This window comes from Crocodylus siamensis, chromosome 5 (assembly GCF_052110815.1).
Source record: "Crocodylus siamensis isolate JL-2025a chromosome 5, ASM5211081v1, whole genome shotgun sequence".
Taxonomy (NCBI): Eukaryota; Metazoa; Chordata; order Crocodylia; family Crocodylidae; genus Crocodylus; species Crocodylus siamensis.
Genome location: NC_143399.1, coordinates 36,443,819 through 36,468,819, shown reverse-complemented (window position 1 = coordinate 36,468,819; position 25,001 = coordinate 36,443,819). Strand labels below are relative to the sequence as shown.

Below are 25,001 nucleotides of genomic sequence, written 5' to 3'. Positions count from 1 at the left end.
GCCTGTGCACTGTGTGATTTCACTGGGATGCCACTTATCATTGTTTAGGCATCCATGAGACCTGATATCACCATTATTATTTATGTTGGAACAGTGCCTAGATCATTCAACAAAGACATGGACCCCATTGGGTTAGGAAGTGCAGAAACATATAATGAAAGACATTCCATGCCCCAAGTTGTTAAAACACACAAGACAAACAAAAGAAACTATAATTCTCCATTTTTCAGATGTGCCCAGTGCCACAGGAATAGAGCTCATATCTCCTGAGTTTAAGGCCAGTACTTTATCACAAACTTATTCTTTTAAGAGTTTCCCGGTTTGTAAAATTGTTTTAAATAATGAACTAATATTCACTGTGTAATATCAACATTAATATTTGTTGATCAGGCCACAGGCCATAGATTGCTGACCTCAGTATTATTCCTAAGAAACCCTTGAAAAGATTCAGTCTCCACAGTGCTATGAACTTCTAGGATCCCTATATTATTTCTACCCATTCTTAAGAAACAAAAAACTTTTATTTTAAAGGTCTAAGCAGCCTGCCATAAGTCCATAGCATCCCTAATGAAAAGGTCTATAAATAACTTGCAATATATATACCAAGTGTTAAATCTTATAGGACACATTACCTTCATATCTTTTTAAAAATAAAAATACTGAATATATCTGCAAAAAGATTAAAGAAAAATAAGTGTTTATTCAGTATTCTAAAAATTATAAGTAGTTATTTAAAATGTCTCTCACCCCGTTCTCATTAAGAAACTGGGGGACTGTGGTGTCAACAACCACACAGTCAAATGGGTCACCAACTGGCTGCAGGGCTGCACCCCGAGAGTGGTGGTGGATGGGTCATTTTCGACCTGGAGGGATGTGGGCAGTGGGGTTCCCCAGGTCTCGGTCCTCAGGTCCGCACTGTTCAACATCTTCATCAGTGACTTGGACAAGGGAATAAATAGCACCCTGTTCAAATTTGCTGATAACACTAAGATGTGGGGGGATGTGAGCATGCTAGAAGGGAGGAATAGGCTGCAATCGGACCTAGACAGGTTACAGGGGTGGGCGGATGAGAATTGGATGGGATTCAACACCAATAAGTGCAAAGTGATGCACCTGGGGAGGAACAACCGGCACCATACCTACAGGTTGGGGAACTCCCTTGTCAGTAGATTTAGGCTAGACATCAGGAGGCGCTACTTCATGGTCAGGGTGGCTAGGGTCTGGAACCACCTTCCAAGAGAAGTGGTGCTGGCTCCTACCCTGGGGGTCTTAAAGAGGAGGCTAGATGTACACCTTGCCAGGGTCATTTGACCCCAGTACTCTTTCCTGCCATGGCAGGGGGTTGGACTTGATGATCTGCTCAGGGCCCTTCTGACCCTAGAAACTATGGAACTATGAAAATATGAATCTTTATTAAGTATTCTTACAATAGCATCAGCACTGTAGTTACAAGCGGTAGCTTCCAACACCTTGAATATGTCAAACTTAATTCGATGGTATTATGTGCATTGTTTCAATTACAAAATAGAAATTTCCTTTTTTGTTCCTAATTGGAATAAAGAAAGTAAACCCCTCAACTTAAGCAAACAAATCTTTACATTCTTGCTTACTCTGTTGATGAAAAAATATTTGACTTCTAATTCTTTTCTCTGTATTTTATATCTGGAAATATACAATCATAGAATCATAGAAGTAGGGTTGGAAGGGACCTTATAGATCTTCAAGTCCAACCCCCTGCCAGGGCAGGAGAAAAAAACTGGGCTCAAATGAGTCCAGCCAGGTAGGCATCAAGTCTCCTCTTAAACACCCCCAGGGTAGGAGCCAGCACCACTTCCCTAGGAAGTTGGTTCCAGATTCTAGCCGCCATAACTGTGAAGTAGTTCTTATGGATGTCTAATCTAAACCTCCTCTCCAACAACTTATGGCTGTTATTCCTTGTTATGCCGGGGGCGTTAGGGGAAACAAAGTCTCTCCCAAACCCTTCTGGTCCCCCCTAGTGAGTTTATAGATGGTCACCAGGTCCCCCCTCAGCCTTCTCTTGTGAAGGCTGAACAGGTTTAGGTCCCGCAGTCTTTCAATGTAGGGTCTGCCCTGTAATCCCCAGATCATGCGTGTGGCCCTCCTCTGGACCCTTTCAATGTTGTCCACATCCCTCCTGAAGTGGGGCGCCCAGAACTGGACACAGTACTCCAGCTGTGGCCTGACCAGTGTCACGTAGAGGGGGAGGATCACCTCCCTGGCTCTACTTGAGATGCACCTGTGGATGCAAGACAAGGTGCAGTTAGCCCTTCCAACTGTGACCTTGCATTGTTGGCTCATGTTCATCTTGGAGTCAATAATGACTCCAAGATCCCTTTCTGCCTCCATGCTCTCAAGAAGGGAGTTTCCCATCTTATAAGTGTGCTGCTGGTTACTACTGCCCAAGTGCAGCACACTGCACTTGTCAGTGTTGAAGCGCATCCTGTTTTTGCTAGCCCACCCCTGTAACCTATCCAAGTCTTGCTGCAGTCTTTCCCTCCCTACTAGCGTGCTCACCTCATCCCAAATTTTGGTATGATCAGCGAATTTAAACAGGGTGCTTTTCACCCTGTCGTCCAAATCTCTGATAAAGAGATTGAACAGCGCGGGCCCAAGGACCGAGCCCTGGGGGACTCCGCTGCCCACTTCTCCCCAGGTTGAATATGACCCATCCACCATCACCTTCTGAATGCGACCCTTCAGCCAATCTGCAATCCATATTGATCATACAATCTGATCTAAGTTCAGCAAAATCAGTGGAAAGATTCCTATTGGCTCCAAAAGACTTTGCATCAGGAATGTAATAAGCAAAGCGAAGAAAAGAATTGGTTAAAATTTGAATAGTGACTTAAAAAATTAGCAAATTTTCATTAAGAAATAATTCCCCTTTTGACCTCTAAAGAGGAGTCTTTATTATTTATATTCCAGGGGACCCACTCTATCAGTTTAGGCATGCAAGAAAATAAAGAAATGGTTCCTACACAAAGATGTTAACAATGTGTGAGCATAGCTAAAAGCTTAGTCAGGAACAGAGTAAAAAGGACAGTGCAGTGCAATGTGAAGGAGCCTTAATTAGTCAATAGGGTCTGAACATTGAGGAATGTACCCCCACACTAGTGGTGGCACTCCCATGAGATGTCTGTTTTCAAAGCCTTTGACTATGTGAGAGGTGAAAGAGTTGGACAGCAGCCTTTCTACTCATCATAGTTTTGTCCTAAATCAAAAGACAGGCAAATGATTACCTTGATAGCCTAAGTCTTCTTAGAAACAGCATTAGTTACCATTTGTTGCAAGTATGCAAGTATTGTACAGCTATTGGTAGTAATACTACTGGGAGCTGAGTAATGGTGAAGAATCCCTATTGTCAAAAAGGAAGGGACCTTAGAGAGAAAAAGGACAATGTCCCCCCCCCAGTAGCAGAATCAGAGGGATTGACCTCTTTGCCATATTCCTTGGCCTCAAATCCCTTCTTTTTGACTGGAGCACTGTACACATGCTCTTGAGTTATAATTTTTGACCTTCAGCTTTAACTTGCCCAAGATTCTCTGCAATAGTCATTGTATTTGTATCTATTCTTATTTGTAAACCAGGACCTTCACTTCATAATGGTAACATATGAATTGCTATTTTATTGTGGAGTGTTGGTGGCTGCCATCTGGCATATCTTTGATATATAGGCTATGAAGATAATAGGCATTCTAGCTATTTTTCATTAGGGCTACATGAGGAAGCAATTCCATGAATGTGTTAATCATACCTTATTTACTGGAAGCCACTACCCAAGGCCTGAGCCATCATGTCAAGGTCTGAGTAGAAGCTGACTCATATAGCTTGAGGAATTTCACTGGAAATTTGTTGCAAATGCAAGGGCTATGACACTGATTGCAATACAACTGTCTGTCTGAGCATAGGAACAAGAAATCAGCAGACAGTGAGAATCAGCACGAGTGTGGTATCTGGAGGAAAGCAAGGGACTGTTTGTCGAGCAAGCAGGTGTGATGAGATGAAAAGGCCCTGTGCTCACTAGGATGAGATTAATGCGAGGCTTTAAACCAAATCAACTCTGCCCTAAGCTGGGGATATCCAGAAATCAGGCAGTTTGCCAGCGAGATGATTCTCCCGGTAGATACAGCTGGGCCTTGAGAAACTCAAACTCAACTGTCTGTTTGTCTGAAGACTGTACCTGAGCAGAAGATTTGGTCCTGTTGAAAATTGCTGGATGGATCTGTGTAGTTCTTTATTTTCAGACTGGGATGGAGTGCTAAGGCATTGCATCTTATGAGAGGTAGTGGACACCACAGTGTTGAATGAGCAATGCCATTTAGGTCACTGGGGATCTATACAGATGTGAAACAGATGTGAAAACTTCAGAAAGTGAACTTCCTCTGGTTAGTTTTTCCTCCTGTGGTCAGGGGAATGGGACTTTGTATGCGTTCTTTGTAAGTAAACAAGACTGTGCCCATGAAATACCTGCCTGAATATCATTCGTTTCTCTAAACATAAACAATTTGAGAAGGTCCCGGAGACGACTTAGATAGCATTATATTTAATATTTATAGTGTGGTAGCAGATGAAGACTACAATACTGTGTAAGGGTCTGCAAAGATATCTGATAAAGGTCAGTCTTTAGCTAATGGATCTCTCAATTTAAAAAGCTCAACTGTTGAATGAAACAAACAAGAGGGCCATGTAGATTTGGGAAAGACAGGATAACAAATATACTAGAATGGATGTTGTTTTCTGTGAGTCACAACTAATGAGCATAGCTCTTCACCTGCCTAGTATAATCAGTCTCAATTTATTATAGGATTTTTTGGGAAAAAGGAATGGAGACTTGGGAAGTGTTCTCCCTATTAGTCTACCAGGCTTTAATACTGTGGACATTGCCATGTCATCTGAATGCCTAGGCACTGATTTTAAAAAGCAAAGGAAGTAGACTCTTTCATGTGTGATTCCATTTCTCTCTTGGGGGCAGAAGTGGGAGGTGGAGTACAGATGTTTTTCTTATACATACATATTGCCATACATCTTTTCTCTTGCTATGACCAGGGGACCTCAATACCCACCTCACTGGCCAGATTCAGCCTATGGAGTTATGTCATCCAGTGCATTGGGCTCCCAATGGATCTGAAAAATTGATAGAGAGGGAGAGGCAACAGTGTTCATTTCAATCTCCTGCTGCCAAATTTCCAGATCCAAGAAGAGCCTGGCAGAATGGATAGTGTGGTCCTGCACACTAGATTGGGTGCACAGGGACAGGTCAAGACAACTGGGGACCTGATCTGGGCACATGGGGCCAGGGCAGACTGGGGCCTAATCTGAGTACATGGGGCCCAACTCTGTGTGTCAGTCCTGCAAAGGATCCAGCTTACATGTCATACCCACTCATCTTGCCCATGGGGCTGAGAGGTTGAGCACCACTGGTTAAGACTAAAGATGGAATCCCTGTTCCATTGAACTCAAAAGCAAAACTGACATGGACTTTAATAGGGCTATGATTTCATCTTAAGTCCTTTCAGTAATACTAAATACTCTTGAGGGTATATGATCAAAAGATATTGAAAAATCAAATATGGCCAGAAGTTTAGACTAAATTCTCCTTACTCTTCTTGGTATCTCAACAACAGAGTCAAAACAAATATGTTAATTACTTTAAAGATACATTTAATACAGTGTAACACATTTCTTTCATGCCTTATTATTTTCAGATATGGGGCCTGACTCTGAACTCTCACATAGGGGAATGCAATCAGTTCTCTGGAATAGTTTCATAGTTAATAGGGTTGGAAGGGACCTGAGCAGATCATCAAGTCAGACCCCCTGTCACAGGCAGGAAGGAATGCTGGGGTCATATGACCCTGGCTAGGTGATTATCTAGCCTCCTTTTGAAGACCCCCATGTTAGGAGCAAGCACGACTTCCCTTGGAAGTTGGTTCCAGATCCTAGCCACCCTGACTGTGAAGTAGTGCCTCCTGATGTCTAGCCTGAACCTACTCTCAGTCAACTTGTGGCCATTATTCCTAGTTACTCCTGGTAGTGCTTGGGGGAACAGGGACTCTCCTGTTCCCCTTGTAAGTTTAGAGACAGCCACCAGATCCCCTTTCAGCCTTCTCTTGTGAAGGCTTAACAGGTTCAGGTCTCACTGACTCTCCTCATAGGGCCTTCCCTGCTCTCACCTGACCATGCAAATGGCCCTCCTTTGGACCCTCTCAGTGCTGTCCACATCCCTTCTGGAGTGCGACACCCAGAACTGGATGCAGTACTTTAACTGTGGCTTGACCAATGTCACATTGAGGGGGAGGATCACCTCCTTGGACCTACTCGTGATGCATCTGTGGATGCATAACAAGGTGTGGTTAGCCTTACTGACCATGTCCTCACATCAGTGGCCCATGTTCAACTTGGAATCAATAATGACTCCAAGATCCTTTTCTTCCTCTGTGTTGTTAAGAAGAGAATTCCCCAGCCTATAGATATGCTGCTGTTCTTTCTCCCTGGGTGAAGTACCTTGCACATGTCAGTATTGAATCCCATCCTATTCTCATCCACCCGCCCCTGTAACCTGTCCAGATCTAGTTGTAGCCTGTCCCTCCCTTCTAGCGTGCCCACATCCCCCCACATCTTAGTGTTATCCGCAAATTTGAACAAGGCGCTTTTCACCCCCTTGTCCAAGTTGCTGATGAAGATGTTAAACAGTGTGGACCTGAGGACTGAGCCCTGGGGGACCCCACAGCCCATGTATCTCCAGGTCGAAAATGACCCATCCATCACCACTCCCTGGGTGCATCCCTGACTAAAACATCCCAGCCAAGTGTCTGTCTAACCTGCTTTTGAAAGTTTCCAAGCATGGAGATTCCACAGCTTCTCTTGGTAGCCTATTCCAATGCCTGACCATTTTCATTCAGAAAATTCTTCCTCAATTTCCAGTCTCAGTTTGCCCTATAGCATCTTGAAGCCATTGGTCTTAGTCCTGTCTTCTAGAGCCAGAGAGAAAAAAAGCCCATCTCTCTATAATCACTCTTCAGGTATTTGATGGCTGTTATCAAGTCCCCGCTCAGTCTTCTCTTCTTCAAGCTAAATAACCCCTAAACTCTTTCCAGCTTCCCTGATATATCTTGCCTCTAAGGCCCCTGATTATTTTTGTTGCCCTGTGCTGGACTCTTTACAAACTGCCCACATCTCTCCTAAAGTATGGGGCCCAAAACTAGATCCAGTACTTCAGGTAGGGCCTTAGCAGTGCTGAATAGAGAAAGATTTACTTCTTTTGATTTGCAAGGATTATTTCCTTTGATGTTATCTGCCAATTTGCTAAGTGTGCACTCAATCTCATCATAGAAATCATTGAAGATGTTGAACTGGATCAAGGACAGACCCATGGGGAACCCCACTTGATATCTCCTCCATACTAAACATTAAACCATTGAGTACTACTCTCTGGGCATGCCTATACTACATGATGCTACATCACCGTAGCAATGTGCTATGGCAATGTAGCATCTGCGGGTGTCTACACATGACCAGCAACTACATAGCGATGCACTCCCCCAGTATAGCAAGCTGTTACAATGAAGTAGATGCTAAAAAGAACCATGCACCATGTATATGGTGCAATAGGGGCTGTTACTGCACCATGATTTAGTACCTCCAAAATGAAGTACTAACTCACGGTACAGTAACAATGTCACCAAAGCAACACATGTAGATGCACCCTCTGAGTACAATGATCCAACCACTTACATATCTACCTTACACTACATTTATTTAGTTTGTATTTTCTTGGTTTGTTAATGATGATATCATGAGAAACAGCATCAAAAGCCTTGCTAAAGTCAAAGTAGACTACATCCACTCTTCTCCCCTCATTCACAGAGCTTGTCATTTTATCATAGAAGGAAATCAGATTGGTCAGGCATGGCTTGGTCTCAATGAATCCATGCTGATTGTTCTAAATCACCTTGTTGTCTTCTCGGTGCTTCATGGTCTTATACTAGGCCCTCCAAATATGATCATAGAATCATAGAAAATTAGGGTTGGAAGGGACCTCAGGAGGTCATCTAGTCTAACCCCTGCTCAAAGCAGGACCATCCCAGCCTATGTCATCCTAGCCAAAGCTTTGTTTAGCTGGGCTTTAAAAAAGCTTAAAAAGCTCCAAAGATGAAGATTCCACAACCTATCTGGGTAACCTGTTCCAGTGATTTACTACTCTCCTAGTAAGAAAATCCTGCCTACTATCTAACCTAAACTTCCCGTGCTGCCACTTGAGACTGTTGCTTCTTGTTCTTTCATCTGCCACCACTGAGAACAGTTTAGCTCTGTCCTCTTTGGAACCACTCTTCAGGTAGTTAAAGGCTGCTATTAAATCCCCTCTCAGTCTTCTCTTCTCTAAACTAAATAAGCCCAGTTCCCTCATCCTCTCCCCAGAAGTCATGTCCCTGAGCCCCTGAATGATTTTTGTTGCCTTCTGCTGGACTCTCTCCTATTTGTCCACATCTTTTCTGTAGTGGGGAGCCCAAAACTGAAGACAGTACTCCAAATGTGGTCTCACCAGTGCTCAATAGAGCGGAGTAATCAGTTCCCTGGAATTACTGGCAACACACCTACCAATGAAGCCCAGTATGCTGTTAGCCCTTTCTTGGCAACAAGGGCACACTGCTGGCTCATATTTAGCTTATTGTCTACTGTGACCCCCAGGTCCTCTTCTGCAGAGCTGCTACCCAGCCAGTCAGCCCCCAGCCTGCACTGGTACACGGCATTGTTCTGTCCTAAGTGCAGGACTTTGCACTTGTCCTTGTTGAACCACATGATAGTTTTTGGCTCAATCCTCCAGTTTTTCTAGGTCACTCTGAATCTTAGCCCTACCCTCCAGCATATCTACTACTCCCTACAGCTTGGTGTTATCTGCAAACTTGCTGAATATTCACTGTATGCCTTCTTCCAGGTCATTGATGAAGACAATGAACAAAACTGGCCCCCAGGACTGGCCCTTGGGGCATGGAAATGGCAGGAGAAAATATTATTTGGGTGGCTGAGGGCCATTGTGGGGCCAGTGCACACTGGCGGCAGAGGAGTGTGCAGCGGGGGTACCCTGTGCGTGGTGCTGCAGTACCGAGATGTGGCAGTGACGCTGAATGGCACCGGGCTCTGCAGGATGATGGTACCATGGTGCTGCTGCTGTCACTAGTCACCACAAAATTAGTTTGGGGGTCTAAGTCCCATTAGCCCCAGCCTTCTGCCACCTATGCTGGGGCACTGCACTTGATACCAGCTGCTAACTATTCATCAAGTCATTGATTATTACTTTCTGAGCCTGATCCTCCAGCCAGTTTTCTATTCACCTTACAGTCCATTCATCCAGCCCATACTTCCTTAGCTTTCCTGTAAGCATGTTGTGGTAGACTGTATCAAAAGCCTTGCTAAAATTGAGGTATACAACATCCACTGGTCTCCCCACATCCACAGAGCCAGTCGTTTCATCATAGAAAGCAATCAGGATGGTCAGGCATGATTTGCCCCTGTTCCTAATCACCTTCTTCTCCTTCTCCTGTATCTTCTCCTCCTGTATCATTACTAAGGTCACAGGAGCTTACTTTCCTAGCTACACAAAGCACATGGAAGGAAGCAGAAAGGACAGGCATATTAGTTCTGAATCTTTTCACCTGTGCCTTAGCTCCTTTCTGTGGTGGTAGGATTGATTTAACTGCTCTGTTTGACTCTGTGTTCATTGCATGCAGCTCCTTTAATAGCCTTCCCTTGGTGCAAGTCTCTTAGGATCTCCATTTCATGCTTCAGTTTTCTGTTTCTTTTAGGATCATTGGCCTCTCTGCTCAGCAAAAATTGGACAGTGGAGCAAGATAAAGGGGCACTTTCTGCATTCCCATGCAAATTTATGAAACTTCTAGAGTTGAGATGTTTTGATTCCTATTAACCTGTTAGCATGCCAAAATTGACTCCCCTCCCTCTGTGCCAACCTAAAATAGCCTGCAAACTCTAGTTAACTGGGTTCCTTCTTGCACCCTTGCAGTGTTGTGTGCGTTTTTTTTTTCCTTCCCAGACGTCAGGTTCATTTAGCCCATGTTTTTAGTAAACTTGTCTTTTCACCATGGCTAGGTACAGACATTCAAAAAGCTGAGCCTGAATTGATTAAATCTTTGCAGGCTAGTCTAAACTGTGAAGATTGAACTGATTTGCAAGTGAATAGCTATTCATTTTTGATTCCAGAAATGCAGCCACATGTCTGCAGTGGCTCAGGCTAGAAGACAGGGGGTGCTAGAGCAAGCCCTCCCTTCCTTTCAGGCTGGAGGGAAACTGAGCTGAAGTGGAGGGTGGGAGGGGCTGTTTCCAGGCCCTGGTAGGCTGAATATGACTGGGGAGAGGTTTGACCTGCAGGGACTGCACCCAGGGCCTGCCCAACTTTGCCCCCCTGCTTGTGGCTCAGCACAGCCCAGAACCCTCAGAGCTCCCTTCCCAGCCAGGTGGTGATCCTGCCATGCCTTCCCAGCCAATGGGGCCGGGGTTTTGCTTGGGGCAGCCCTGGAGCAAAGGCCAGATGTGGGGGGGGGGGGACAAGGAGGAGAGTGAAATGGCCCCAAACCCAGGTGAGGACATGCACAGAGGGAACATGGTGGCAACGGTTCCATCCTGGACATAAGCCCTGCTGAGCAGAGTGATTCATCCTACCTTGCCATGTGTGTCCACAGAGTGCACGGGGGCAACATGTGGGGACTTCTGGAGCACAGCATAAGGTACCACAAATCCTGCTCAGAGCCACACGCTGCCCTGGGGAGGGAGGGGTCGAAGCTGGTCCTGGGGTGCAACCAGTGCAAGGTGCTCCACTTGCATAGGCCCCACTGCCGCTGCTGTTCCTTAGGGCGGAGCGCATGTGGCAGCACCACAGGAAAGTAGGAGCTGCAGGACTCAAGCCTTCCTTGCAACAATGAGCTCCATCTCTGGCCTGAGCAGTGGGAGAAGTGGCTAGAGAAGCACACGCTGCCCTCCAGGCTCAGGGCAGGAGCTGTGGCTGCCCCCACCTCCAGGTCCATGTTGGATTGCGGCTGGACTGGGACCTGGTTGCACTGGGGCTGCCCCACTTCTGGCAGGTCCTGGCCACACACTGCACACAACTCCACCCCTACCACTGTCAGCTCCGGCAGCTCCCAGGGCTTCAGCATGGTTGTGCCCCATACTCCACCCAGTATGTGGCAGACACATCCTGCCATGTTGCACACCTGGCCTAGCCCAGCCTGGCTGCCAGTTTTCTCCCTGCCTAGCTGCTCTCTTCCCCCCCTACACCCAGGGCTGGGGTTTTGTTTGGGGCAGCCCGGGAGGAAAGGCCAGATGCGAGGGGCAAGATATATATATATATATAACATAACCACTCGGAACAGCCAACAGGAAGGGGGAGGCAGCAGGGAGGGAGGGGAACGGGGAGCGGAGGCAGGCGGATGCAGGCCAGGTGGAGCAGTCTGGGCAGATGCTGTGTAGGGCAGGGTGGTGTACAGGGCTGGATGCAGAGTGGTGGGGGGTGCATAGCTAGATGCAGAATGGCTTCAGTGCAGGGTGGTGGGTGATGAAGCTCTGTACCCACCCCCACCATTTTTGACGTGCAGTTTGCTTATATATGTGTGTGTGTGTAAGCATGTTAAGAGTGGGGGTGGGGCAGGTACGGAGCTTTGCCACTTGTCACACCACACGGCCGCTGCCACCCACCACCCTGCACTGAAGCCATTCTGCATCTAGCTGTGCCCCCCCATACCCTCCTCTCACTCTGTGTCTGGCCCTGTGTACATATATATAAGAGAAAGAGTTAAGTTTTTTTCATATTCCCGAAGTGTAGACTTTAAGAACAATGCCAAAAATCATGACAGTTGGCAACACTGGATACTACATTCAATCAGGTTTATCTTAAACCAGTTTCAACCATTTTGAAACTTTTTTATGTGCACTGAACTTCTGTTCTGTTACAGGTTTAAATCAGTTTCTGATCACTTAAGTTAGTTTATACGTAACATCTGTCCCTAGCCCATGTCTCCCTTTGCAGGAACTAGTTATAGAGACTGGATGTGAAGGGAGTAATTTTTTCTTTCTACTTGAGTCTACTAACTCACAATTCACAAGATCAGGTGCCACAAAAACATATTCCCATCACCATTTTACAGACTAAGTTATTCCCATATCTAGGTTTGATTGTAGACAGGTAATTGACCTACTCTGCTGCTCCAATTAGTATTACTTTAGAAACAAATATTTTTCAGTACTAACATAACTTTTTTTATTATTTATGAAGACTCTAGCTTTGTCTAAAATATTAATTCTAAAGCCTCTCCTATGAGTAAGACAGAGAAACAATTTGGTACACAAATAATAAAATTCTTATTTACTTAAAGGAAGGAATTTCAGTTGCCCAGTAATTCTATGAGAGCATGAATAAAAATATTTAATTTTGACATCATTATAAGAGGCATCTAGCACATAAAGAAGACACAGAAACTGAAAATTATTTAAGCTGATAGTTTGAGGTGGAATAGTCAAAATACTTTGAAAGTTAACTTTTAAAAAGAGGTTCTGGAGTTAGAAACAGATGAAATCTCTAACTGAAAAATCTACAATATGCTAAACAATATTAGAAGCAAAGGAGTTCTGTGCATGCCTTCAAATATAACACTTGTTTTAAAACAACAGCAACGAATGGGGCTTAGTAATTTTCTTCTCCATTGCTCATATGGCTTCTTTTGTATCAAGTGATGAAATGTTACAGTTAGTCAAGCATACCAACATTTGAAAAGGCTGGTTGGTTTGGGGTTAGTGTGTTGCCAAATTTCAGTGAGACTTCCTCAGAATAAATCATGTTTCAGTTAGTGATGCAAGTGTCATTCTTTGAATAAAATATTCTTCTTAGTTAACCATTCATAATCACATAGATTCCCTAAACCTCTTCAAACAGTTCTTAGTTCCCTGTTTTCTCTTCAGTCCATAATCCCCACCCTAATACTTGCGCTCCTCCCCACCATTCTGCCCCCTCCCTCATAAGCCAAATTCTGGAGTGTTCAGCTCCTTCCATTGTTAGAAGAGTTCAGTGCAACTCCCATAAGAGACCTATATAAGGCCCAGTTTATAAAGTGGCCATGAATTCATTTAGGCTGGAAAGTAAATGGCTTTTATCGATCAGAGGCATGATGTTCTGCAGTGGGAGTGAGTCCCTTCTGGTACTAAGCTGGGAAATAGATCCATTTCCTTTCATTTGATACTAAGGTCAGACTTCCTCTGACTACTTATATACACGCTTGATTATCACACAGATTCCCTTGTGATGGAGGGAAGGGAGTAGGGCACCTTGTGTTACCAGCTATTCAGGCTTTGGAATGAGCAGGGGTGAAAATTGCAGATTGCACATTTTGCAGTTCTCTCACTCCATGTAGTCACAGCAGCATGACCCAGTACCCTCTTTTACTCTCATCGGTTGGTAGAGAGGCTGGCAGGATGAAGGCTCTGTATCAGAGTTGGGCAAAATGGTGGATCTGGCTGGTAGCTGGACTCCATTTCCCAGCAGCCCCTGCCTGTGTTGCTGCGGCCAGTTTCTATGGAGACCCCGGCAACCTGGCATTGTGATGGTGTGAGCCCAGGTTTCCATGGAGACTAGCCCCAGCAGGACTGGCAGGGTGCCCAGCTGGATGGGGAGCTGCTCTGGGACCAGGGCTGGGGCCAGGACTGAGATCTTCTGGTGGTGACAGTGTGGTCTGGAGCCAGGGCAGAGCTGCAGTCTGCTGCCTGCATACCCCTGCCCAGGTTGTGTGGGCAGCAGATCATAGCTTTACCCTGGTGCCAGACCATGCTGTCACCGCCACAAGATCCTAACCTCAGAGCAGCTCCCTGCTCAGCCATGCACCCTGCCAGAGATGCTGGGGCCTGTCTCTGTGGAAACATGGGCCCATGCTGTAATGGTACTGCTGCTGCTGGGGTCTCCATGGAAACCGACTGCAGCAACACAGGAAGAAAATGGAGTCTACTGCAGGCCTGATCCGGCCTGCGGGTTGGACTTTGCCCACCACTGCTCTACATGGTGCATTCATCATGCACTCCTTTAGTGCTGGTGAGATGCAAGAAGGCCTGGTTGCTTGTTGTGACAAGTTCAACCCTTGGTAGTAGCTTCCTGAATGAACTGCCTCTGTCTCTGTCTCAGTAGTTTCTTAAATGGAAAGTAGCTGCCTTGGTCTCAGTTTGAGAAGGAGCTGAAAATATTAAGAAGCTGACCTCTCTGCATCATCTCTCTTCTTTGTAGGGGGAGAAAAATGCAAGATGGCAGGCCATCATTTGTAAAGGAAGAGAAATGTAAGGTGGGCTGGTCATTAACACAATTTCAGAAACAAAACTAACTCTTGCCTAGCAGGAACACACCGGAGAGTGAGCCACCGAATTTTGGTGGCGCTTAGCAGCCGGTTCACTTGGATACATCTCTAACTTAACTGGCACTTTTCACATAAAAAGATGTGTGAGAGGAGTGAGGCTCCAGTATCTTCTACCTCCTCGACCTCCTGTTGAAGATGCTTGTTCTTTTCATTCCTCAGAGTTGGTCTTCATATCTAGCCTGGAAAGTGTCAATTGGCACCACATTTTCCACTAGGAAAGACAAGTTTCTCTCCCCTAGGACCAAATTAACAAAATGATTGTGTGAGCCCCTGCAGCTCACCAGTGTTTCAGAATTTCTTTGTAGTGAGACTGAATTTAAGCTACCGAGAAGAAACTTTACTTAATGAAAGGAATCCCCTCTATTGTGTCTCCCAAAGACATTAGTGTTTGATTCTTAAAATAGTATACAGCAAATGTCCTGTCCCTAAGACAAAAGAGTCAAACCTATAATCCTCACACAAATTAACCACCAGACTCCAACAGAAAATACATATACCTCCAAGTCATGCCGACGTAAGGCTTGCAGGGTTCCCTGCATATAATTTTAATGTAGGTGTAACATGCATGGCTGAATATTTTTTTTTAAATCCATATCTGACTGAAAGATAATACTATACACACATCTGACATTTCAAACAGTTCTGTCAGTATACATTAGAAGTGAGTGAAATCAAGGTGTCTGGTCCTAAAATAGTCTGAAAATCCCCAATATATTAATTTAAATGGGACCTGACAATACTCAGCACTTTACAGAACTGAAACCTAATTGTTTACATGTCTTCTACAAGACCAACTACAACAGACACTCTGATAAGGAACAGAAGTGGAGCAATACTCAAAGAAATGATCTCAAATATAATTCTGACTGTATCATATACTGTTTGTATTTTAGGAATGACTACCAAAAGAAGACCCCTAGATACATATGGAGGTTCCCACTTACACACCACAAAAGATAAGAAACAAATATTATTATGTTGTAATTATGTTCTCTGAGATGGTTTCCTTTCTCACCCCACCCACAGTTAAGCAACTGATATATGAAATATTCTGCCACTAGATCTAAAGTGACACAAAATGGAGAGGCTAGATTTTCAGATGCTGTTTAAACCTATGGAACTATTTGGATTTATGGCAACTCCGGATCTAGTCTAACAGTGGGTGAAATCTTGGCCTTTGGAATCCAATCACAAAACTTTTATGACTTCTTTGTAATAGAAATTTACCTTCTGGGCTTGATACTCCTCTCCCTTATACCACTTTTCACTGGTGTAACTCACTGGCTTCAGTGGTGCTACATCTTATCTGTGCAAATGAGTAGAAAACTGAACTCACTGTATTTGATCTTGTACATGCTAATCTAACAAACAAAACCAGGATTGAATGCCTTCATTTAAGTCAACAGCACCATTCACATGGCTCCATGGAGTGAGGATTTCACTCAAGACTTTTTGATGTTGGAGTGTATGGGTGAAGAAAAATCATCTAGAATCATTGCAAAATAGGTCTGGAAGGGATCTCAGGATGTCAACTCTTCCACCCCCTGCTTTAGGTTTGATCACACCTGTCTAAACATTTCCAGAGAAGCGTTTGTCCAACCCAGAGATTCTCAGTCTTTTTAGACTTGAAGTATTCTTCCCTAACTTTTATGAATTCCATTTCAAAAACAAAGTTATTCATTACAGTGCTTACCTCCTTGCAGAGGGGCTGGGTAGTGGGGGCGAGGGGCCAACTAGGGATGAGCCTGCAGTTATCTGCTTATTTCCTCACATATTCCTTATTCACAAACAACTCAGAGAATCCTTCAGAGGATTTCACAGCTACAGCGACCAGGTTGAGAGTCGTTGGTTTAACATATTAAAGTCTTCCAAGTGTAGAGATTCTACCACCTCTCTAAGTAATCTGTTGAAGTGTTGTGTTGGATAGAATAGAGGGCCTCTGTTAACCTGGCACCCCTTAATTAGATCCCTAAGTGTTTTGCTTCTGGCAGTGCCATTGGTAATTGTTATTTTAATAGGAATATGCATACACCACCAGAAAAACTAAATTCAAAGATTCATCAGAAGGGAATTGACTTTTGCCGTGATAAAACCAAGAGCAATGAGTCTTGCATTTCACAACTTCATTCTTTATATTTCTATTCTTTATAACCTAACATTTTATATTTTATAGCTTAAAATCGGCTTATAATATTATATATTTTATAAATGCATTTATTCCCTATATATTCATACAAATATAATATATTTATATTTAATGTTAGTCCATACAAACAACACTATCACAAAAAGAAGAAAATTGGTAGGATGTTAAATAGGCTAGAGGCCATGTGTCCCCAACATTGTCTTGCTAAGGCTTCAACAAAACTTTGGTTTAACAAGGCCTCAGCTTCTAGCAGTTATCCTTCCCCCTTTACTCACCTTTCTTAGTTTAACAAAGTGTCTGCTTCTAATCAAGCTCTCCCCTTCCCTTTCAGGCTTAGTTTAGTTGCCAAAAATATAATGAACAAGGAGTTTCAAGGCTCTTACAAATGGTACCTGGAAGATGATAAATTAAGTGACATATCTTCCAGGAAGATAGAGAAGTTTGAAGGAAAGGTTAACAACAAATTTGTGTACACACCAAAGTAGTGAAATAGAATACTCTTGCATGGGTATCTGTGTGGTACCTGGCAATTGGTTCTCTTATGCAGTCATTAGAATCTGATTGTTTTCTATAGTTATTTAATGTATAACAATGGTATAAAAGAATTGTTCTACCACACTTCAGATGTGTAACCCCTGTGTACTTCCCCTCTGCTAGCTGGTCTAATCAGCCAGCCAACAGTGATTAAAGGCTTCTAGTTATAGTCACTCTGTTGTTTCTTTAAGTTTAAAAAGTACTATGTGGAATAAACCAGGGACAAAAATGAACCATGCAGGGCTAGGGCACAGCCAGTCCATCTACTTGCAATTTGTTTATCACCCTCATGGTGAGAAAGTGCTTCCTAACATGCAACCTAAAACTCCTCTGTCACAATTTAAGCCTGATGCTTCTTGTCCTGTTGACTGATATAATTGATAGCAGTCAGTTGCTATCCTTTTTATAACCACCCTTTATGCGTTTGACGACTATTATCAATTCTATCTTCAGTCTTCTCTTCTCCGGACTAAGTAATGCTAGTTCTTCCAACCTTTTCTTATAAATCATGTTTCCTAGAACTCTAATAATTTTTATTGCTCTCCACTGGAATCTTCCAAATGTCTCTATATCATTCTCGAAGGGCAGTGAATAAAACTAGACATAGTACTGCAGGTAGTCTTCACCAGTGGAAGAATTTCTTCCCTTGACTTACAGGTGATATTCTTATTAATAAAACCCAGTATGCTATTGGCTGTTTTTTTTTCTTTTTTGCAAAAAGAACACTGATGATTCATATTCAACTTTAGACCCTAGGTTCTTTTCCTGAAGTGCTGCAACCTAGCCAGTTGTTCCCCAGTTTATATTTGTGGATTTGATAGTTTGGTGCTAAATGCATGACTCTGAATTTGTCCTTATTGTATTTCATTCAATTAATTTTGGACCATTTTTTCACTGTGTGAAGGTCATTCTGAATTCCAGACCTATCCTCCAGATTGTTTGCATCTCCATCCAGCTTGATGCCATCTGAGCATTTGCTAACAGTCCCATCCTCCAGGTCATTAATGCCCAACCTCTGGGCAACCCTACTTAATATCTCCTCTAAGTTAGACATTGAGTCATTGGTGACTACTCTTTGGGTATGTACATGTCGTTGTATGGTGATGTTGCTATGGTATCATGCTTTAGTACTTCCTTTTGGAAGTACCAAAGCATGATGCAGTACAGATAGGTACTGCGCCATGTATACAGCACATGGTTAAATTTCACCACTATGTCACCATAGCAGCATGTTATACCTGGGAGTGTGCCATTTTGGTGATGTAGCTGGTGATCATGTGTAGACATATGTGATTGCTATGTTGTCATAGTATGTCATACAATGACATAGTGTGTCACTACATCACTGTAAGGTGATGTGTAGATGCACCCTTTGAGTACAATGGTCCAACCAGTTATGCATCCACCTTAGTTTACTGATGAGAATGTCATGGGAGGAAGTGTTGAAAACTTGCTACGGTTGAGGTATATCTCATTCACTGCTCTCCTCCAAGACCTTTTCTTGAAACAATTCTAATAATTTCATCATGCGTAAATACATTTGTCAATGCAGTTTCCACAGATATCAGCACTACCAGACAACCCACTCTGCCTTGTATCTTAATTATGCCAACCCTCTGAGGAACAGGGAGTCTATAACCCTGGAAGTTTTCCAGATTCATGCTGAAAATGTGAGATTCCAAACAGGATCTCCCTAACTGTTCCATTGTTACTGAATATACTCATAATGCTAAAGAGGTGCCATCAGCTAAGCAGAGAGCGGAACCTATCCCAGGAATCACCACAAACAGTTTCAATGGTTAATATCTTCCTGAAGCTGATAGAGCCTTTATTATAGAAATAACCTTCCACTAGAGCAGATACAAGCTTAATTTTTCCCAGTTGTCTTGTTTCCCTCAGAAATGAAAAGGAGATTCTAATTATCCACTCTATAGAACTGTGAAATGCCATAAGCAGAATTAAGAAATAAGGCAGACCAGATTGCCTGGTAGTGCTGATTACTACAGACTTCCGGTTAGTACTGATGCATAAGGCAAAACTAAATTTATCTAACTCATGTGCTTTGATCAGTGTTTCTTCAAAGTGTAAAACTTAGTGCCACAAAATACTTATTTTAGAAAGTTTAAAAATATGCTTGAAAACATTCTTATGACCCGGGAAACAATCCATCAATCCATCACTTATTTATGAATGATGAAAATCGTAAGCGTTCATTAATGCTGTAGTTAATGGTAATTCATTAATGATAGAATTTTGTATTGATGTTATATTCTTACATTGTATTTAATACATGCCCTGTGTTTGCTCTCCTGGTATTTTCTGTCTGTGGCCTATACACCATTGCTGATACTCTTACTCTTTTCCCTATTTTTAGATTTCCTTCTCTTTTATCACTGCTAACCCATGGGCTTGATTCTCCCTTTGGTTACACCTGTGCACATTTGGAATAGCTCCAGTGAAGGGGATGGACTTGCACTGGTATAAAATGGATGCAAGAGGAGAAGCTGGATCTCTACCACTAGCAAATGAAGCTAAATATCATTTGAGCTCATGGGGTAGGGATAGAAGTTACACATAAACCAGTTTAAGTGATCAGAAAGGCCAGGGATAGACATTCAAAAACCCTGAGCCTGAATTGATTCAATCTTTGCAGGTTGGTCTAATCTGACTAGGTTGAATCAATTGGTAACTAGACAGATATTCTCTATGGACTGAGAAAATTCAGACACATGCCTGAAGTGGCTCAGGCTAGAAGCTGGGGGGTGGGGGTGGTGTGTTAGAGCAGCCCTCCCTTGCCTTCCAGAGTGCTGAGCCAGGGGTGGGTTGGCCAAGCCCCCGCAGGACCTGTGGTTAGGGAGGTCTGGCTGCACCATCCCAGGCTTTTCCCCACTGGCTGCTCAAGTGGCAGGGGTGTTGCCAGCCCCCTGCTAGCACTCTGAGACAAGGGGTTGGGGGGAAAGCATGAATTAATTGATGATATAGAGCTTTTCAATGTCCCTCTCCCTGCTTCTTTATACTGTCTGCAGCAAATTGACAGGCAAGCAATCCAGCAGGGAGCTGATAACAGTTTTTATTGTCCCATCAGCAAAACAATAGCCTCTCTCCATTAGTTCAAACTCTTCTTAAACAGCTTACCAGCTGACCTGTTGATTCGCTCCAAAATGCCCTAAGCAGTTACTGTTCTGTCTGCCTGTCCTAGTGAAATTGGAGACATGCACACAGACATCTCTCGGCGTAGTTAGCATACCGTGGGGCTGGGGTCTATGCTGTGGGAGCTAGGAGGGAGGGAAGAGGAGATCCCTGCTTCAGTAGCAAGCAGAGAGCCCCACAGAGCCCAGAGAGCATGCTGGGATGCTGGGGGAGTCTAGTTCGTCTTAAAATAGCAGGGGGTCTGGGACAGACATTGCATAAACTAGTAGGGCTGTGTGAATTTTGCCGGGTGTTTCGTTTTGAAGCTGTTTCCACATGTTTTGAGCTCAAAACAGCAAAATCAAAATGAAACAAAAGGCTTTGGAACACCTTCGAAACAAAGTGAAGGCACTTGAAATGTTTTGAAAGTTTTGAAACATTTTGAGTTTTGGAGCCAGGCTTACTTGGCTTCAGTGCTGGTCCCAGGCGGTAGTGGCAGCCGTCTGTCATCCGACACACAGATCTGGAGGCCTGTACCCTGAGACGAGTCTGGCACAGCCCCACAGCCCCCATATCTGCATGCTGGATGACAGGAAGCTGCCTCTGCTGGCAAGCGTCATGAGTTTTGATTTCAACAGTTTGAGATGCCATTTCCCAGAAGCCTTCACACCCACCTCCTTGAAACTTGGCAGGCTTCATGCCCTCAGAAGGGGCTACCATCCCTACAATTTTCATCCAAATCAGGCAAGCAATGACAAAGTTTTAGGCATTGTCATGATTCCCCGTTATGACCTATGGGTGAAATGTTGAAATGTCGAAACAGTGAAACAGGTTTAGTTAAACAAAATGGAACAGTGTTTCAAAACAAAACGAAACAACAAAAGAAAACACTGTCCCTTCGAAATGGTGAAATGGACATTGAAATTAAATGGTGCTGTTTTGCACAGCCTTATAAACCGGTTTGGGCCAAATCAGTTAATTCTGATACTACATTCAACCAGGTTTATCTCAAACTGGTTTCAGCCATTTTCAAACTCTGTGTTCTGTCTGTTCTGTTACAGGTTTAAACCAGTTTTTGATCACTTAAACTGGTTTATGTGTAATGTCTGTCCCTAGTCAAATTGGTTTAAACCTGTAACAGACCAGAAGTTCACTGCACATAAACCAGTTTCAAAATGTCTGAAACAGGTTTAGGTTAAACCTGACTGAATATAGTATCAGACTTACCTGAGTTGGGTCAAACTGGTTTCTGAAAGTTCTGTCCCAGACCCCTTCCTGGTTCAAGTTAAATCAGGGTCCCCCAGTATCCCAGCATGCTTTTCAGCCCAGGGCTGGACTGAGCTGTGTGCTCCAGAGAACAGGGCTGGCCCTGCCCCTCATCTCCCTAGCTGGAGCAGTGGGGGTTGGCTGAAAAGAGGGTGGGGGAGGGCAAGTCCAGCTGGGGATGCAGCCCAGTCCGTAGGGGGAGAGGGAAGGTGGAGACTGCTGGCAAATCCTGGCTGGGGCCAGGGCAGTGGGGGGGGGGGGGAGGGGGGGTTAAATACCCCTTCCTCTTCTTATGCTTATTGCCAGCTGTGACTGTAGACTACAAATCCCAGAGGCACTCTGAGCAACCTTGCAGAGTCCTGCTGTTGTAATTCTGGACTGCAAATCCCAGAGACCTTGAGGGCAGCAGGAAGAGGAAGCAAACATACAGCTCATGGTGGATATGTGCCAGAGAGTTGTTCTGTAGCACCCCCAGCTTCTGGCCTGAGCCACTGTAGGCAATGTGGCTTCATTTCCCGAATCAAAGGTAAATGTCTGTTCACTTCTGTTTCAATTTAATCTCTGCATTTTAGACTAATCTGCAAAGACTAAATCAATTCAGGCTGTCTGTACTTGGCCATAATGGTTTTATGTGGTGTGTAACATCACACATTCCCTTGATTCACACTGATTATCTGAGATCAAAATCAGGCCCATAATTATTTCCTTCAAATGAACTATCAATAGACATGTACCTTAGCTTCCCAAATTCTTGTGTAAATCCTGCTGGGTAAAATACTAGAGGTAAAGACTCTATTTTTATTTGTTCTGTGGCCTATCAATGAACATAAGTTATCTTGTTCTTCTTTGCCTCTGTGGATTACTCTTTAGGTTTTGGGATTTCTATTTCCTTCCTTTTCCTAGACACTTTTCTGGACCCCCTCCTTTTTCCTAGTTTCTCCCATAAGAACATTTCTTAGTGATCAGATTAGAGGTGCTGAATGTGTGATGCACTATAGCACAATCTAGGTATTCCTCCACCTATCTCACCTGTAGAACATACCTGCTGGATTGGGGCTATCCAGAACACAGAAGGAGGTACCATCTTTTATCCATTAGCTGAACTTAAGTCCCCTTTATAGAATGAACTCTGACTGACTTGCTTAGGGTCTGATATAGAATCTGCACTAGTGTTAGAAATGTACTTTTTCCTGTGAGAACTGTATGCTGTCCTCTGTCTTAGGCTAATGCCTTAATCACAAGCAATCCTTGTGAAGCAGTGGAGTAATTATGTGGAGAGTGGGCCCAGCAGAAGCCTTTTCTCAGTGGGTGAATTTCACAAAGTAGGCCTAACTCACAAGAAGACATGTCTAACTTCTTTTTACATAATGTTCCCACCTAATATTTTTTTCTATTCAAATATTCAGCATGGTATTGTTTTGTTTCCCTGACCCAGGCAACTACTGGGAGCTTTTATGGAAAGGTAGTGACTTTACCACAATGTACAAGTGCCTCTCTTATGCTTTCCTGTCTTCCTAAAAAACCTTAGCAGCTCTCTAAATCCTTCTGAACAAAATAAGATATTTGTTTTAATATATTCTGGCAAGATTTTTAATAGTGCTATTCAGGCTTACAGTTATAATTAACTCTTACACCCCTTTCCCCCCCACCATTATTTTAGCTTCTACACATACAGTATCTTCACAACACCTCTGTTGGACAAGTGCCCTCCTCCTTTTACAGATAGGGAAACTAAGGCACAGAGGCTGAATGACTCAATTACTGCCCTGCTGTGAAAGGCATCATCAAAAGCATGTTGTGTTAGCATCTGTGTGCAACACGCATGAGTGAGAGATGTCACTGCTGTTTTATCAAACACATAAATAACATACTGATTTCTGGAAGCTGAAACCCTGTTTGTTCTTGCTCAGCTACAGACACTTAAAAGTGAATGTCACCACTGTCAAAAGCAATATGCCAGTTCTGAGCCTGTGAAATTGTAACTTTACCTGGCACCAACAGAGCAGCCATAACATGTTTCAATCTTTAAATAAAGAACCTAATGGGAACCTTTTGCTTTTTCAAAATATAAGCATGCATTTCTAGGTAAACATCTGTTAATGCAACATGATTATCCAGGCAGGTTCCTGGGGACTGATGAAGGCAAAGGACTGTTTTTTAAATTTAAAATCATTTTAATTTTTCAGAGCAATTCTTTAGCAACATGAATTCTGTGTCATCAAGATAATACTCGCAATGTGCTTGCACATACACTCCTGTCTGAAATATGTCTTCCTGTGTCTTCCTGTTGAGATTATGCTGTGTGTGTGATATGATTTCTATTAGTTGCTGCTCTATTTGCAAAAAAACATTATTCTGGAAGGAAGAGGTTCATTTTACATCAGTTATTATCCTGTCCTAATATGGATTTTATTTAGGCAAAGCATCACCTACACATTTTATATTAAACAATTCTGAAAGGCTTCCACATAGAATGAACTCTAGCTTTAGAGACGAAAAGAACATATTTTCCCATGAATTCTCAGATGATGCAGAGCTGGTTTCAAGAGCAGCCACGAATTGCACATATATTTATTACAAGCAAAGCTTAATTTTAACCTTTGGAATCTACAGGCTCCTAGATATCAGAGACATACACTAATAGTACATCTTCACAGAGGTATGAAACATAGTAACATACTCAAACACATACATAATACACACAGACACAATATTTCCTCAGTCAGACTCAGTATACAATGACAATGTACTATTCATCCTCTGCCTATTAACCTGGGCAGTGATTAATACAGGAATAGGGGAGTGAACAAATAGGCTAGCTAAGAACATGAGTTCTTCTAAAATGTATCTGCATTATGCTAAAATGGAAGGGAGACAAACTTAGGCTCTTCACTCACCTCCACAAAATAAAAGCAAGGCAATAGGGTGACGCTGTCCTTGGTTACTTTGCTTTTTTGCCTCTCTTTTGCAGACATGCTTGCTCAGGAGGTGAGCTGGGCTCTTCTTTCAGGATGCGTGAGTGTTTTTTCCTCTCCCCCAAGTCCTGGCTCCTAGTGCTGATGTCACATTCCCCAGAGGCACCTCTGGCGTGTGCAGCAGGAAGCTTCCCCCTTTGCAGCAATTCCCCTTGTGCCAGGCACAGGCAGCCCAAAGCCTCTTCTCTGCGAGAGATTTTCTTTCCTCTCCCAATGCTGTTACAATGGCTTCCCTGCTTAGCACACAGTCCTGCTTTCTATGCATTAGCAGACCCACTGCACTTACAATCCTGAAGCTTCTTACAATATTCATAGGCTTGACGTCAAGAAACCTACTCCATGGAAAGTGGGAAGGGGCCCTGTTTTCCCACAGGAGGAGGAGAGAGTGCTCCTGCCACCTTAACCCCTTCACTCCTGGATTCATTATTTTGGAGCTTTCAGGAAGGAAGGGGAGGTCAGCTGGGTCACAGGACAAAGAACTATGTGTTGGTGTTGGCAGAATTCAGTGGAGAGGGGCAGGAGCGGGTTGTG

General features: G+C 43.5%; 1 protein-coding gene across 1 annotated transcript in view; it reads right to left on the bottom strand.

The window, feature by feature from the left end:
- The window catches only part of PLPPR4 (phospholipid phosphatase related 4), a 71,535-nt gene extending 46,770 nt beyond the window's left edge, over positions 1-24,765 (bottom strand). The window contains exon 1 of the mRNA XM_090049280.1: positions 24,393-24,765. Within this exon, the coding sequence (XP_089905406.1) occupies positions 24,393-24,470 (78 nt within the window). The 5' untranslated portion in view covers positions 24,471-24,765. The remainder of the gene's footprint in view (positions 1-24,392) is intronic.
- Between the last annotated feature and the right edge of the window lie 236 nt (positions 24,766-25,001).